Source organism: Austrofundulus limnaeus, unplaced genomic scaffold, assembly GCF_001266775.1.
Source record: "Austrofundulus limnaeus strain Quisiro unplaced genomic scaffold, Austrofundulus_limnaeus-1.0 Scaffold93, whole genome shotgun sequence".
Lineage (NCBI taxonomy): Eukaryota > Metazoa > Chordata > Actinopteri > Cyprinodontiformes > Rivulidae > Austrofundulus > Austrofundulus limnaeus.
In genome coordinates this window covers 288,596-304,498 of record NW_013952495.1, presented here as the reverse complement: position 1 = coordinate 304,498, position 15,903 = coordinate 288,596, and the positions used below count along the sequence as shown (strand labels likewise).

General features: G+C 39.4%; 1 protein-coding gene across 6 annotated transcripts in view; it reads right to left on the bottom strand.

Moving 5' to 3' along the window:
* Positions 1-27: 27 nt before the first annotated feature.
* qkia (QKI, KH domain containing, RNA binding a) overlaps positions 28-15,903 on the bottom strand; it is a 76,529-nt gene continuing 60,653 nt past the window's right edge. Inside the window, exons 5-8 of one of the 6 annotated variants that reach the window (XM_014012574.1) lie at positions 8,853-8,940; positions 7,121-7,561; positions 4,577-4,651; positions 28-3,359 (exon numbers count right to left, since the gene is read on the bottom strand). In XM_014012574.1, coding sequence (XP_013868028.1) covers positions 3,343-3,359; positions 4,577-4,651; positions 7,121-7,561; positions 8,853-8,940 — 621 coding nt within the window. In that variant the 3' untranslated portion in view covers positions 28-3,342. Of the gene's footprint in view, positions 3,360-3,820; positions 4,652-7,120; positions 7,562-8,852; positions 8,941-15,903 lie in introns of those variants that run through there. The other 5 variants (XM_014012577.1, XM_014012573.1, XM_014012576.1 and 2 more) reach the window with 5 other exon arrangements.

The window sequence follows — 15,903 nt, the reverse complement described above, 5'->3', positions numbered from 1 at the left end:
CTGCAGTGGATTTTATTAAAAAACAAAAATAAAAGAAAACAAAACTCAGAAACATGATTAATACACATATAAAATGAGATTAGAAAAATACATTATAAACCTGTAACAATGGCTGTTAATTACATTATCATACATGTAGAAGGCAGGCCAGAGAGAATACGGTAGGTATAGAGTCGACCTTTCACCTGATGGACTTATCCAGCCTTTCACAATGACACAGCAAGTTGTAACATTGCAGAGGGAATTTTCTTAATACTGTCAAATGCTGAATTGCCATCTCTTGCTCCACTTTAATATTGCATTACAATTTCAAAAATAATAACACTGAAAAAGAAAAAAAAAAATCATTGACCTTTTGGTGTAACAGCAAGATGAGAATTCTGTGAATAATAAAAAACAAAACTGCCAAAGGTTTTAACAAATCTAAATATTTGTCAGTTTATCATTTCACCCAACCTGTCTTTTGTTTCAATAACTGAAAACCATTTCTCTGGGAAACGAGGCTGTTTCATTATATTTGTTCATTATAAGTCTCATTACTGTCCTGGTCGTTTGTTGTCAAATGGACCGGATGTTTTCAATCTTCAGTTGTTGAAACAAACAGGCCGACCCCCTCCCCCTCTTTACTCATTTTATTTTTTTAATCCATTTTCCTCCGAAATGCTTTGTATTTTCCTCAGCTCATAACCTAAAACATGTTCCGGCAGAATACTTGGTTGCAAATGGCAGTTCGATTTGTTCAAAAGGAAGTTTGGTACAGTCACCAAAAACCAAAACAATATTTTATATAATCAGTAAAATCGAGATAAAAAGACAACAAAACCTGCTCATACGGCAGAGTAAAGGGTCATCAAGTAAAAGAGAGAAAAAAAAATAAAATCATTTCAGGAAGACAAAACCATGGCACATATTTTAGCTGGTCAAAATGACTGCTATTCTTTTTGCATAGAGTAACTTGGGTGACGCCACGACGCGGTGGCGGCTGCCCTGCTCAACTATTTAGAGCATGTAACACTAGCCTTTCCTCTCTGCGCCATCTTGGTGGGTGCTGGATATTTTTAAACACAACTGGGATACTAGAAGACAGAAACCACTGTTGATAAGGCACTTTTGATTTGATCCTTTTAGGCGTCTGTCTCGCTCTGATCTCACCAGCTTTCCGAGGGTTAAAACTGTCTTGGTCTTCCTTTTCCAATTATATTCAAGGTAACAGCACTTTTCCTCACCCACTCAGTTTATCTGTTTTCTCCTATACTGTCTGAAACTTTTTTTTGTTTACTTTTTTATTTTTTAACTGCAAGTAAAGTATCAAAAGCTAAAATTGCCAAAAATAGATTTTTGATTCTTTTTTTCATCTCCAGCACCCTGTAAAATTATCTATTTTTTTGTTCTGTATTTTATATGCAATGACAGATATCTACATTTTTATATATTTATATATATTTAGATATATAAGACGTATGTATAAAGCAATTTGAACAGGCAGGCATGGCTTTCACATCCTATTTTTTTCTTGAGAGTTTGAACAAAGGATTGTGGGCTCAGAAGCTTGACTACAATCAGAGGGAGGTGTGACACATTGTGGATGCACTTTAGATGGTTTGGCATGTGTGGAGTTTCATTAGTACGAAAAAAAAATGAATAAAAACAAAATTTGACAATGCAGGAAGGCTCTGATTATGCCTCGACTTGCACAAAAATATCATGCGCCGTAGTCAAAAAAGAAATGAATAAAAAAATTGGCCAATTTTTCAAATGGACAAATAAAAGAAATGAGGAAATCTTGTTCGTCAAAGTGACTGATGAAACAACTCAATATAGAAGTGCAGAAGTTTGAATCCTCCTTCACCCTCTAGCAATGCAATAATAGCATTATTGAGTAGCGTGAAAATTTAGTGTTAATTGCCTGTGTTCACCTCATACAAATAAAAAAACAAAACAAAACTGAGCAGTAAGGGGGTCAAAAATCTATCCGACTGGCTGTCTGTTTCAGCTGAAGGCAGGCACAAGAAGTTCACACCCTTCCAAACTCTAAAAATCACAGAGAGAGCCCTCTGCGACACCGATGCATAACTGCAGATATATAATTCACTGGAAAACCCTTTGGCTAAATACACACACAATACTTTTTTTTGTCTTCGCGATCACAGCTCAGCTAAACTCATTGAGATACTTTTTTCTAAATACATCAGGCACTGGATAGTGGATGTAGTGTGAATGGGAGGGGGGGTAGCAATGGTCAGTAGCTAATAAGCACTGCTGCTGTGTCCCCTGAGCCTCAGCACACACCCTACTTTCATTGTAGTATTAATGGGATCACACACACACACACACACCCATCAACCCAAATAGTGACCGTCCCATCTCGCTTTCTACCATTTCTTAGTTTCTGCCGCCTGCCTCAAACACTAAACTGGGTTCTGACTTTTAGAGAAAACCACCTGCGTTGTTTTAGCTCCTTAAGCTAGTTAGTCAAATCTGAACAAACAAACCCAAATAAAGTGGAGAAAATGACTCAAAAAGAAAAAAACACAAAATCAAGACAGAAGAAAAAAAAAACAACACAAATCATAAAAAGCTCCTTCTGCAATCATTTCAGCCATGCTTTAAAAACATAAAAACAAAAAACAGACAGGAAGCCGTTTAGAGGGGCACACCCAGAATGTGTCAGCTCATAATTACAACACAGAGCTCAACTGAAATACATGTGAAAAATGACAGAAATTAAACAAGTTAATGTAAGTGGATGTTCCCTTTCCTTCAGTTTCTTTTTCTCTCAGAGTGGGTGGGTGTTTGAAGAGGCTGGGAGCAGGTAGGCGCTCTTACAAGTCATGCTTCAAGTGGGGGTGGGGTCGGGGATGTTTGAGGGTGACTATCACTCTGAAACCAAACGGTTTTTAACTGCAGATGTTGAACTTTGACCAAAGCAAGTGAGGTCACCAAATTAGAGTAGTTAAAGGAGGACGGGTGGGTGGGGTTGGGGGGGTCTTTATTGCTATATAATTCAGTGCAGATTTATGAGTAATACCACAAACACATCCACCCAGAGCATGGTTCATGAAGGAAAAGAAAAAGAAAGAATGGGAACTTAACTAATGAACAGAGGGAGAAATGAATAATACACAACGTCGTTGTTGTTGTTGTTTTATGTTTCAGTGAAGATTCTGCGTTGGTTTCTATCTTTTTGTCAGAACGTGTTAGGGTAACTGTACAGGCAGGCGCCTCTCTCTGCCACTTGCGTCCGAGAGGCTAGCAAAAGGCAATTACCAGTTAACTGATCAGCAGGCAGGCTTGGGGCGGCTCATCATTGGGTGAAGAGTTCAGAGGTCAGAAGGTCATGTGTTAGTTGCCGGTGGCGGCTAGGTGGTTAGAAACAAAAACAAAACAAACAGAAAAAAAAAGATAGAAAGGATATTAGTGTCAGCAAGAAGAGACTGGAATGACATCATTTTAACAATAAAATGAATGCAAACTCTGCTCCTAATCCCCCCTGCTGCTATGAGGTGAACCCATTAAAATCATGACGTCACATCATGATCCCAAATACTAAGCCACACCCCTAATGAAGTAGCTTTGTGGTTTCCTTAAAGCGCACACTGCCTCCCAAAAACACAACAAAGCAATAACAAAAAAGCAAAACAGAAACAAAAATAGAAGCAAAGAGCATGTACAAAAAAGTTAAACAAAACTCTAAAGTTTTAGTGTTTCTCGAGTTGGAGTGCAAGTTACAGTGTGATTAGTAATAAGGTCATAAAAATATACTAGTGTTACGTAACAAATAACGGTCTAGTGTTCAACGTTCAATAAACGGAAGAATCAATGCTTTCTGATTCTTTCTCTTTATTTAACAGTATACTTTTTATAGAATATAAATATACACAAAGCCATAAATACATTTGATATAAAATGTTCAAATATAAAATGACAGTACCTCAAGTACAACTGAAATATCAAAAAATGTACTTAGCTTTATTTCAATATAACTGCAATATGCTGCAGACAACGCAAGCTACCTCAGCTTATGTCTACTTGATATAGAAAAATAAAAATCCAAAATAAATTTGAATTCCATGGTGAAATGTTGTATAGTTGACTAAATTACTTGTCTTCTGCCTTCAACGTCTTTAGCAAAGCTCCTCCTTCGTCTTTGCCCCTTACGAGCCGAGGAGATAAATCACGTTTGGGAACAAAGCTTGCTCCAGTTTAGGTTCTKATTTCACATCAGAGGAATGTCGTTCTACACCTTAAATACTAACTGCAAAATAAACCTGTCCTGGCTTCACAGCTGCATAAACTGAAATCTCTTAAGATCACTTTTGCCTGAGCTTTAACATATACACAGTCTACACAAACTGTAAATATTAAGTACTAAATGTAAACAAAATGTGCATACCACACGCAACCATTTAGCTGGTGTGTGGATGTATGGGGTAGGAAAAGTTGCAGAGGGAGAGGAAAACAAAACAAAAAATACAATACAGATAAATCCCCGACTAAGGCAGTGAGGCATAATAGGCATTAAAAGAATTCAAATGCATCACTCAATGGTAAAATGTAGCTAAGAGACTAAACTGACCTCTGTCAGCGGTCACAATCCTTTGGTAAGGATGGACCCGCGTGTCATGCCGTCTCACTTTAGTAGCCATTGCACCTAGATTGTAACAGGTCCACAAGGTTAGAAACCATTCACTTTGAGAAAGGGAGAAACAGTCATTTTTACAGTAATAACATTCACATTTCAACAATTATGATTTAGAATACTTTGATTATACAATACACAGAACTTAATACAGATTATATTACATATACACAACACACATATCTTTTCTTTTACATGTACAAAAACTTTGTAGAAAAAAATAATACATCTTTTTGGAGTGTTGCTTTGTATTTAAAAATGCATAACTTAAGTAGTAAAATTCCACAGTGTTCAGAGTTATATGGGGACTTTTAAAGGGGAGGCGCAGCTAAAGGTTATGGGCTCTTGGTTTCTCTAGAAAAATATTGTTATTCCTCCTTTGGGWTCCAAAGGAGAACTGAGAGAAATTTGTCTCTTTATTTTGAAAGGTGGGGGAAAATCCAATACAGCTCTGATGGTAATTGAATGGTGGCAGACACCACCTGCCTCTCGCGCTCTCCTTCATTTTCTCTTTGCCGCTCCCACTATTCCTCTCCAGGTCAATCTGCTCGCTGGAGGCATAGCCTGTCATTTTTCCACCTATATTTGTCACAACTGATTTGTTCTCACTGCACTAATTGACACGGCCTCATATACATGACACAAACACACAGTTTGTGTTTCACAGGAAGTTCAGGTATTACAAAACTGTGATGTGCTCAGAGATTAAGGAAAAGTAAGTTAAGCCCTCGGAGAAAGAAGCAAAACACCTTTTACAAGATTTTTTTTCTTGCATTTTTAGAGAAAATTTAGGTTTTAAATATGCAACTGCACTATTCTGAAGGCYATAGGCCTGATATTTCCTTTTTTTACTGAACAACATGCAACTGAGCCCAATCTCAGGTGTGTCAGTAAGAGACACATTTATCTATTTGTTTTTGTTTGGATCCAATCCTGATATCTGAATTCAAATACCTGCCGATGCCAACATTTCTTAATACAAAGCTCTTTACCTCAGACACCGTGTTGCTTTTATTCTYTTTTTTTATGTTGTTTTGCAGTAAATGTTTGCACACATGATTGTTTTTCCTTTGTCAACACTAAGATATTTTTCCAAAAGCGACATGCTGAACAAGCAGACCACAGCAGGCAGGCTGTCCCTCTTGGGCGGCAGACTCATGTAAAAAGCTCCACCTGTATTTCTAAAACTCAGGAAATGAGCCAAACAAAGACATCTATTTATATCCTGGACACATTCATAGGTTTTATCATCACAATATGCTAAATGTTTTTGGGCGTAGGCTTAAACTTTTGTATGTAATAATCAAAAATATAAAGCCACACAAGATGGTGACTGAATCAATGGATGGATGTGCAACCTCAAAACAAACACAATCTAGGAATGATGTCGGCATTGGAAACAGATACAGATATTGGATCGTATTGGCCCCAACTCTACATAAGAGCACGAGTAGGAGAGTGAGCATGTTTCTCAGGGCCTTGTGTTGCTGAAGGCACCAGTCCATAATTCGAGTAAATAAAATGCACTAAGCTGGTGTAACCCTGCAAGTTAAAGTAAAGAAAGCCAGTCAGCTGTCCCTGTCTGCTCTACACGTCTCCCAGACGCCCCGCAGACACACAGGTCAGCTAAAATCACACTTGTGTCCACTGTTGCCACACCATGCTGTGGACAACATGAKAGAGCTCCGTGTCAAATGTAACACTCAACAACTGACTTTTATTAACTACAACTTAAAAACAACATATGCTGRACACTGCAGAATATTCAACAGATGTACAGTTGTCCCTTTGGTAGCAGGTGTGTTGAGCTTTAAGCACCATTAAGAATAAAACGCTGACCCACATATTCAGCTGTCCTTCCTGGCACAGAAAGTAAGGGCTATGTCAGGTCTAAGCACAAAGATTCAAGTTCAACAGATGTGAAGCTAAGACAATGGAGAGGAAGGAAGAAGGGAGGGGGCAAAAAAACTGGAGAATTTAATGAAAATCCCCAGTGGGAGAGAGAAAGGGACCATCTACAGGCATCAAGGCCTGCCTGCAGAGAGCAGCACAGAGAAATGATTTCAAAAGCTGCAGAAATCCGAGGGGATCTGCTGCCAGACTGAATATGCCTCCAGGCCAGTGCATGAAAAGGTTAGAGAGCAAGCTGCATGTGTGAAAAGTGGGTTTCTGTCAGTGTGTCTCCGTTTATACGGAGGCAAATTCTTCWATAAACCTTGCAGAAAAGAGGCAATGTAAACCTGAGCACCTTCTTTTGGCGAGAGCGCTGTAACTAAAACAGTGAAATAACTTCAGCTGAGAGTTTAAAGGAAGTTTAACGGCCCAGAACTCCAGGTAATTTATATCCCCTTTTGACTTTTTTAATATACTGAAATGTCCCATGTGAGCCACACTGCTGGTCACCCCATCTCAGAGTGCCACCAGCACATCCACACTGTGAATTTGTCTGTTTTGATCCTCAGGTGGACACAACATATTTACCTTTCAATAAGTCCTGACTGTGGCTCAGGGAAGCTGCATCCAGCATCCCAGCTCCAGGGTAAAACAAGCTGCCCTCCTGTCCAGGTTGGCTAAAGCTGGCCGCTGTACCTGCTGCACCCATGCTTCCCCAGGCTCTCTTACCTAGAACCCCACTGTGCTCGATGGGGTACTCCAGCAGCGAGGTGGGTGCCAAGGCGTAGGGGTACTCGTAGGGGGTGGTGTAGATTAGCCCAGCATCCGGTGTGGGAGGCACCAGTGTGGGGGTGCCATTGGGCAGCATGGCAGCCATCTGAGTGGGCCGGATGATGTTCATGATGGGGGCTCCAGCGGGTGTCGGAGGCCGGAGTGCCGGAGGAGGCAACACCTGACCTGCTGGAGCTGCTATGAGGCGGGGGCCCTGTGCGGCTGCTGCCGCCGCTGCAAGAGAGAACGCAAGGGTGGCTGCCATAAACAAGAAAGCAAAGGACAGGTGTAGAAAGAAAGAAAAAGAAAAAAAGACAAGAGACAAAGTGAAGTGTGGTTGATCAATATCACAGATGAAGATTGGGGGTAGGGTGGGGAAGAAAAACAAGAAGGAAAAATAGGGTGAACAGAAGAGGAAAAAGAAAGGAGAGGAAAGGAGAAGAGAGGAGAGGAGCACAAGGGGAAAATTAGTCCATGCAATGATCATGGTGGTGAACCACAAAAGCGACAGTTTTTGCAAATCAAAATCAATAATAAAATCAACATAGCCAAAAACAATTAAAAAACCCTCACACCAGAACACATAAGCACAAAATACAGCAGTCATCCCAATGCAACTGAAGCATACCAATCACCAGAGCAGCAACATATTTATATCATGGAAACAACACAGTAAGATAAATGACATACATGCCAATAGAAATAGACKTGCTGACTGGTAATAAAATCAGCCCCTAAAGACAGTTTGGACTAATTATGAATTTAGTATWTGGAAAAACTACGCTGGAACATATTTAACTTGAAGTAAATTCTTTAAATCAATACTGATCTTTTGTGCAGTCAGCAGTCAGTTTCAGTTGGATGTGAAAATAAACATGTTTCTTAGCAGAGTATACATTAGCTGGTGCTATAAGCTGTGAAATATAGACCTAAAAGATGAAAAAATAAAGTGCTTTTGTAACGGCAATACAGTCGGTAACAAATTTGAATCATTGCTACTTGAGCAGATGTTAAATCAAAAAAATAAACACAYGAATTTACCACACATTTTTATCTGATTTAGAACTATTCCCAAATAACAATTTAAAAACGGTAATTAAGAATTAGAAGGAGCATGCATGTGAGTGGAATTTTAGGTGTGGGTTTGTAAGTCTAATGTTTTATGTGATTCCATTTCTGACAAGCAGAGTTAGGCAGCTGAAAGTCAATAATGTGCTGAAAAGTTCAGAACAAGTGACACAGAGCTGAAGGATAAGGCCTGCAGTAGAAAGGATGAACATGGAGACAGATGAATGGATAGATGACTAAACAGAAAGAAACAGAACATAGACAGTCCTATTTATAATTAAAAGGAAAGTAAGGTCTGCTCTGGTTGCAGTGAACACGATGGAAAATAAACACCAGATCCTAATAAACATTATATATTAACGAGGGTAAAGTGAGTTACTGAGAAAGTCTGATGTATGCAGTGAAAGAGTTAGTGAAGTATGTTAAAATATTAGTGATATTTTATCACTGTATATACATATTTTGCCTGAAGTTCACTTACGTGTTTTAATGTTGTTGTCTCTGTAAGTCCCGTTGAGTATAGCTAACTCCATTAGCTGCATCTTCTTCAAATTGTCTTCCCCCTCCGCCTGAGGAAAAAAAAAAGATTTTGATATGCTTTAACAATCATTACAGATGCTGTAACAATCATTACTGGCTAAATCCAACAGTAAAYATACATTTAAAGGCTTATTAAACCAGTTCACTTTATCCCATCCTCAGGGTGTTAAAATTCAGCACTAGGACAAATGAAACATTTGAACAAGACAATGTTGTTCACTACATCYGTTGGATTGGATTTAGGCAAATAAAAATGGGAATAAGCTAAAGTGCTGTTGTCATTCCAGAGTGCCTTGTTGTTACTAAAATGCTGACAGAGACATTAAATGTGAGAATGCATATTCATAATCCATATCGGAATGATAATTACTGTAATTTTCTTTGCTCCCTTGTGCGCAATCAAATTCGCAATAACCGCCCTGGCTAATGTCAGTGCTGTCAATTAATGTTTGGATAAATAAATACAAAAGCAGCAGCCACTGTCATTATCGCCAAATTAGGGGACTGAAATTATTCACGGAAACCAATTAAGATAGCACCCCTCCTCCTACTCGCACCCATCCATCCCACCCTGTTCCCTTCAGTTTCCCTTTCCGCCCCCAAACTCCATTTCCCCTGGAGCCACCAAACACTCAATAATCATGACAACAAAAAAAAGTCCCTGTGATTTTCCAGGTAGTACATCATATTTAAGGTGGGTTGTTTGTGAATTATTTTCCAAAAGTGAGGGGTGCAAAGATGAGTTTGTGAAGTCTTGCTGACCTAAGGTCAACATTAAGTGAACTATTGATTTTATGCCTTTTGCTGCAGTAAGTTAAAACTCTCAGGGTCTTTTTTGCTTAGTATTACTACTCACAAGAGTGCTCAGACACATACGCATTGCATCTATATGTGAATGAAACAATGAGAAAATCAAGAAAGCTAAACACCAGTCCTTCACCCAGTCAATAGGAAGAGCCAGCATTTCAGACAAATAGTTCAATGAATGTTTGTAGCTCCATTCAGAGAACGAAACGGAAAGAAAGGATAAAGGAGGAGAAAGAAAGAAGGGGAAAAAATGAGAGCTCAGAGTTAAGCCCTCCCTTGAGACTCCTCTTGAACACAGCCACAGAGAAGGGAAGAGAAAGTCTGGGGTTAAGCAAAGGAGAAAGTGACAAAGGCTGGTCTCCCTTGACTAAATGTAAAGCAGTGTCTTCAGAGCAGTCACTGTATCCAGCTGTATATGTGTTGTTTATGTGTACTCTTAAGTAAATTGAGTTGCTGTCAACGAATAAACTTTTTCTCTACATTCAATGGGCTATTTTTCTTTTCTGTTTTCAGTGGATATTTTCACATAAATCTCATTCACATTAAGAGCCGAAAGAACCTGGTATGACTTAATAATCACCGTTATGAGACTAATAACATGTTTTCTTCTTTGTATGTGTCGCTCCAAAAACTGCATCAGCAATTCTTCGAAAGTGGGCCAAGCCAGCTGAGAATATATGGTAACCATACAAATTCTGGATTGTGAGTTTATTACTTTGAAAGGTTAATAAGCTTTTTTCAAAAATATAAAATCCTTCTAGCATTTATCTTTGCTATTTGCACTAAACAGAAAGCTGCATAAACAATTCTGATGCTGCTGAAAGGAGATGCATTGTAAGCATTCCTGAAGAAACAAGCCTCCTGCCCAACAATAACTCACAAAAATTATTAATTTCTCAATCGACTTTGTGTGCACAGAGTATCATAAGAGTGTGTGGCAAGAACCATGTCTTTGTGATTCCTTTTATTTTTCRGTATTAAAAATTAAAACAGCATTTTAAAATTTGAACAGTTGAGGTTCTGTATAATACAGCATACACAGGGGGTAAATATTTGGTATCAAAGAAGTTTTTCAGTGTTTGAGACTTGAGATGAACTGATGACCTGTTCAGGGTGTACCCCGCCTTTTGCTCGATGACAGATTAGGGGTGTAAGAAAATATCGATACACTGAAATATCGCGATATTTCATTTCCCGATACTGTATCGATATTCTAAAGCCCTGTATCGATTTTTAATTAAGGTTTAAAATGTCAACTTTCCTGCCAACCGTTCATTTTTATGTTGTAGTTCATCCTCTGACCACTAGTTGGCAGCAATGAGCCYGCCATTTGGCTCCTCTACCTCTTGAGCGCCAGAGAGTAAGGGTAGCATTAGCATTGTAGGAGACAATGTAAGCATTGTACGTAAACATTAGCTTTTCTTTTTTTTTCAGTAAGAGGTTTTTATTTAATAGAAATTTTGGACAAAAAAATCGCAATATATCGCAATATATTGCCTTGCTTACAGTATCGCAATATATCGGGATATATCGTATCYTGACCCCTCTGTTATGATATGTATCGTATCGCCAAATTCTTGCCAATACACAGCCCTATGACAGATGAGATAGCCACCACCCCTGTGACCACAAACAGGACAAAGTGGATACAGAAAATGAATGGATGGATAGATTTCAGGATTTCTTCAGTAGCAGACTGTAGATCAGGACAAATGAAGGCTGGATGAATCTTAGAGTTGCTTGTGTGTGTTTATGTAGACTGTATTATGATAGATCTGCAGGTCTTTGGGGGTTAAATAGGCACAGGGGATGAGGGTGCCACAATCTATCCAACTCTGCATTGGTGGCATGCTGCCCGTTAAGAGTGGAGAGACACAAAATAGAGGGCAGCAAGAGGGGAAGAACACAGATGCAGCTGCTACGATGAGGTGTGTGTTGTTGTGTGAAAATGTGAATATCATCAGTGGAGGGTAGAGGATAAAGCTTGATCTTCTCCCTAACACAGATTGTTGGCTAAAGCCACCAATCCCCAACAGCTCACTGCTGTTTTGTATATAAAACAAGCCATTTTTAATGTAAGAAACAATACAATGTTCCTGAGACATTTTGTTTACCTTTTTTTCTTTCAAATTAAAGAGAAAGCAATATTAGAACCATGGTCTGAGAGACATGACAAGGTTAGCAGATTTGAAAAAATAAATGCAGACAGAAGCTTTGACAACAGAAGAGACCAAAAGACGCTGCTGACAATGCTGTAGAGGAGCTTTAATCATGTTGCTCTAGGTATACTGACAAGGCTTCCTACGATAGATGCACAGCTTAAATGAATGATGAACTGTACCAGGGAGAGCAGTTACCCGTTTAATGTTGCCTTGCTCAAGGTGTTGTCACAATTAACAGACTCCTCTGTCAGCATGCACAGCCTGTAATAAAACATCCACTCAGGGGAAGGTACCACTAAGAGTGTTAGTGCGAGCCATGCAGGAGTGTGTGTTTGTAATGACCCAACTGCTGGAATACCCCAAAGAGGGCTGGCTGCTGGATTAGAGAAAGGGAGAAACGAAGGGAGGAAGTTTTCTCTTACACCAAACATTCACACATGCAGGTGTGTGACAAACATACACACCCTCATGCTGCTGTCCATCAGTGAAAAAGTCACTCAATAAAGCTGCTCTATCCAAAATAATCTGATTCAATCAATGAGGCCTATTTGTGAAATCAGCAGAGCGGTAAAAGCTATCAGCGACAAGCAAGACAGAGGGATGAGGGGAAAGCGAGAAAATGGGAACGGAAGAGAAGGGAGATGAGAGTGTGATGAGCTAAAGTAGGGGAGCCATGTCRCACTGCCTACCTGACAAGCCCTGCCATGATGTCGCTTGATGCATGGAAAATCACTGTCACGCTTCAGTCTTTAGTGCCACTTCTGACCCAAGCTTGTCCATATCATAGATGAATACACACTGCAGCTAATATCAATTATTAAAAATGATAGGGCTTATGTTTAATGGTTTGTTATGCATGCATGTTTGAATGGCAATAAGAAACAGATGAATAAGTACTTGTCTGCACTCTTACTTTGACACTCCAATTTCAGACCTTTCCCAAGCCAGACTGATTTAAATAAATACTGCAGGAGCCTGGGCTGAATGGAATGAAATTGCTCATGTTTACGGCGGCAAAAAGGGGGGAGTTTTGCTCATTTCTGGAAAAAGTCTCCATCTATGGAACTCAAGTTTACAGCTTGGCTCAGCAAGATGAAATGATGAGCAAAGACAGAAACATAAAGAGGTGGAACAAAAGAGTCCAGGAAAGGGGAAAAAGTGCTGTAAACCAAGTACTAGAAAAGCATGAAAGATRATCTTTGAGTTTGTCAAGAGATGTGAAGAAATAAGAAAGGGATAGCTGGAGAAAATGAGACAAGAAAAGACAGACAGCATAGTGAAAGCCAATTTGTCTGTTCCCTAGTGGGCTGACACTGGCTAGGGCCTGCTTTCCTTCCCTCACTGCCAGTCATCACAAACAGGCATACGCACACACACAAGTTTTCACACACAAACACACACACGCATATCTTAGGCCTTAGCAGGGCCAGGGTCAGACTCTCCAAACTACTCCAATTACCTCAGCAGTAAACACAGCATGCCCTGGCTGCCACCTGGGACACAGTGAGCATGTATGTGTGGCGCTGAGAGCAAGAAGGGAGGAGAAAGAATCAGCAGAGTGGTGTGGAGGAGGTGAGACTTGGAGCCATGGGGAGGGAGGAGTAGATGACTTCATGTACAAGGGTGGAACTGGTGGTGGTGTAAATGCATTTTTCCCTCCTGTTCCCCTCCCGTTCTACACTCCCTTTTGGTTCCTTCCCAAACTTCAACATCTGGAGGGAAATGATTACTCTTGCCAAGCTGCCAAAATGACTTATCAACAATTCCACACTCTCCAAGAGTGGAGGGTTAGAGGAGAGATAGGAATGAGTACTTGTTGCAAGCTTCAAAACATCTCCCCATTAAATAAATAACTGACAAGAAATTTAATCAATTCAAGCCAGCTAAGCAAACTTGGAATATAAATCCTAGAAAAAAGTAAAAGCACGTGCAACAAACTTGAATCTGATGTTTCCACAGACGAGGCTATAAATCAAYCAACCGCTCAAGCAAATATTGGGAAATCAAATTGATACATGCTGCCAAACACACGTTTTTCTGTTTTAGGCATTGTAGAGGAAGTGAAACAAATATGAACATAAGTAGAAATGTTACACAGCACGTGTCTGCCATTTTCCCCCTGTTCCTTTTCATAAGTAGTGCATTTAAAATCTGTGCTGAGCTAAGTACCACATGCCCACATTCAATATCATTACTGCATTTTCAAAAGCAATTTATTTTCTTCAGCCATGCTCCTTAGCTGTTGTGAACATATTGGCCAAGGGAATCAGGCCTCAACCGGATTTTCTTTTTTTCCAAATGACTAACAACACAATCTCCTACAACTTTGCTCTRTCACTGTCTTATACCTTCACAGCACTCTTGCAAAGCCTATTTACTTTTCCTTTGCTTGCTTCCTTACTTCCAGACAGCTCTGTTAGCAGTGTGTGCCATTACTCATGCAAAACCAACAACATACTAGTTCATTAGCATAGACGTGAACCTGACTCCAGTCAGATTATTACAAACGTATCACGGCTGCTCCGCCCTATTACTGTCAGTCATGCTTACAAAGTGAAGGAAGAACTGTTATTTTAATACCTCTATTTTTCRATCATAGGCAAATTCACAACAGCAAAGACCACAGGAAAAAAACAACAGTAGTCTCTTTAGACTGGAGCAGCACTGGTGCTCGCAGTATGTTACAGAGAAGCATTAATTTAATTGGCAGAGCATAGTTCACGTTCACAACTTTCCTATGGTCATTAACAATGGGCAATGTATGGGTGGCCGACACAGCCTTTGCCCTGAAACTAGCAATAGATCCTAGATCTATGGGGCTTATAACAGCCTTTTATTGTGCCGGAGAAGACTGAAGTGGGCAGCCTTGATGCTGTGTGCTAGCCCCATCAATATCTGCTGACAGACTTATACACAAACTCTGTGCCACCAAGAAGGCGACAAACAGAAGAGAAAATGTGCTTTCTATCAGCTAACTACATTTTGAAATGATCGGGAGTTTCTCACCAAAAGATTGTTTAAAAGAGAAATATTTTCTTGAAATTCTAGGGATTTCTTGTATTAAAATTCCATTTTATATTTAACTCTATAAATTTGTATTCCGATTAAACAGGATAATTTGGTAACTTTAAAATGTATTATTCTATGCTGGTTGTGAAAAGCAGATTATTTTAAATGTTCAGTGTCCCAATATCCATATGTTTTAACCAAACTTATTGATTTCTTTCTGCTTTTTCATCATTTTTCTCTCACCAACTTCCCACTTTGCTTTCCCCAACATTCCGAATTTGTACTCACATGTTTTACCATATCCATTTTTATTCCTTCTCTCACTCACTCTCMTTCTCTCCCTCTCTTTCCCCRAGCCCCTCTTCATTCCTCATTCCGCCACAGTGGCAGACGCTGTATTGTTCTGTCACTGCGAWCCTTTAATGCCATCCAATCGAGCAGGGAATATCTTGAAGGGATTTGGCCAGGGATGATTTGGGAGGTTTAAATGCTGCCAGGGGATTTGCATCAGATTCAGAGATCCTGACTCAGAGCTGATCACTGAAGCCTTCTTTTAAAACAGAGATTTGAGAATCTCCTGCGAGGTGCAAATTCAAACCTTTTTGTGTATAAGAATGTGTGAAAGCCAGGATCTATTTTAAAAATGTCATGTTTTTTTTTCTTTAGATTTTGTGGCTCAATGTAACTTGACAAAAATACTGTTTTATGTTCAACTAATTTGGAGTCAACTCTAGAAGTTGATTCAACTTAGGTATTTTGATATTCATGGCTAACTAGTTGCAGAAKCATAAAGCATCTTTAAAGAATGTTGCATTTCTCCTTTATTTAGGATGTGAATTTTACAGTGTCTTCTCAGCCAGGACAAAAACACTGAATTCACCTAATCTGTTTCCACTATGTGACAATRAGTCAATGTAAGATAGAAGCTGGACATCATCACCAACAACAAAAAGCATTGTGGGAGAAAAAAGATGAAGAAATAAACAGTAAATAAGACCAAGTGGGAAAAAAGCT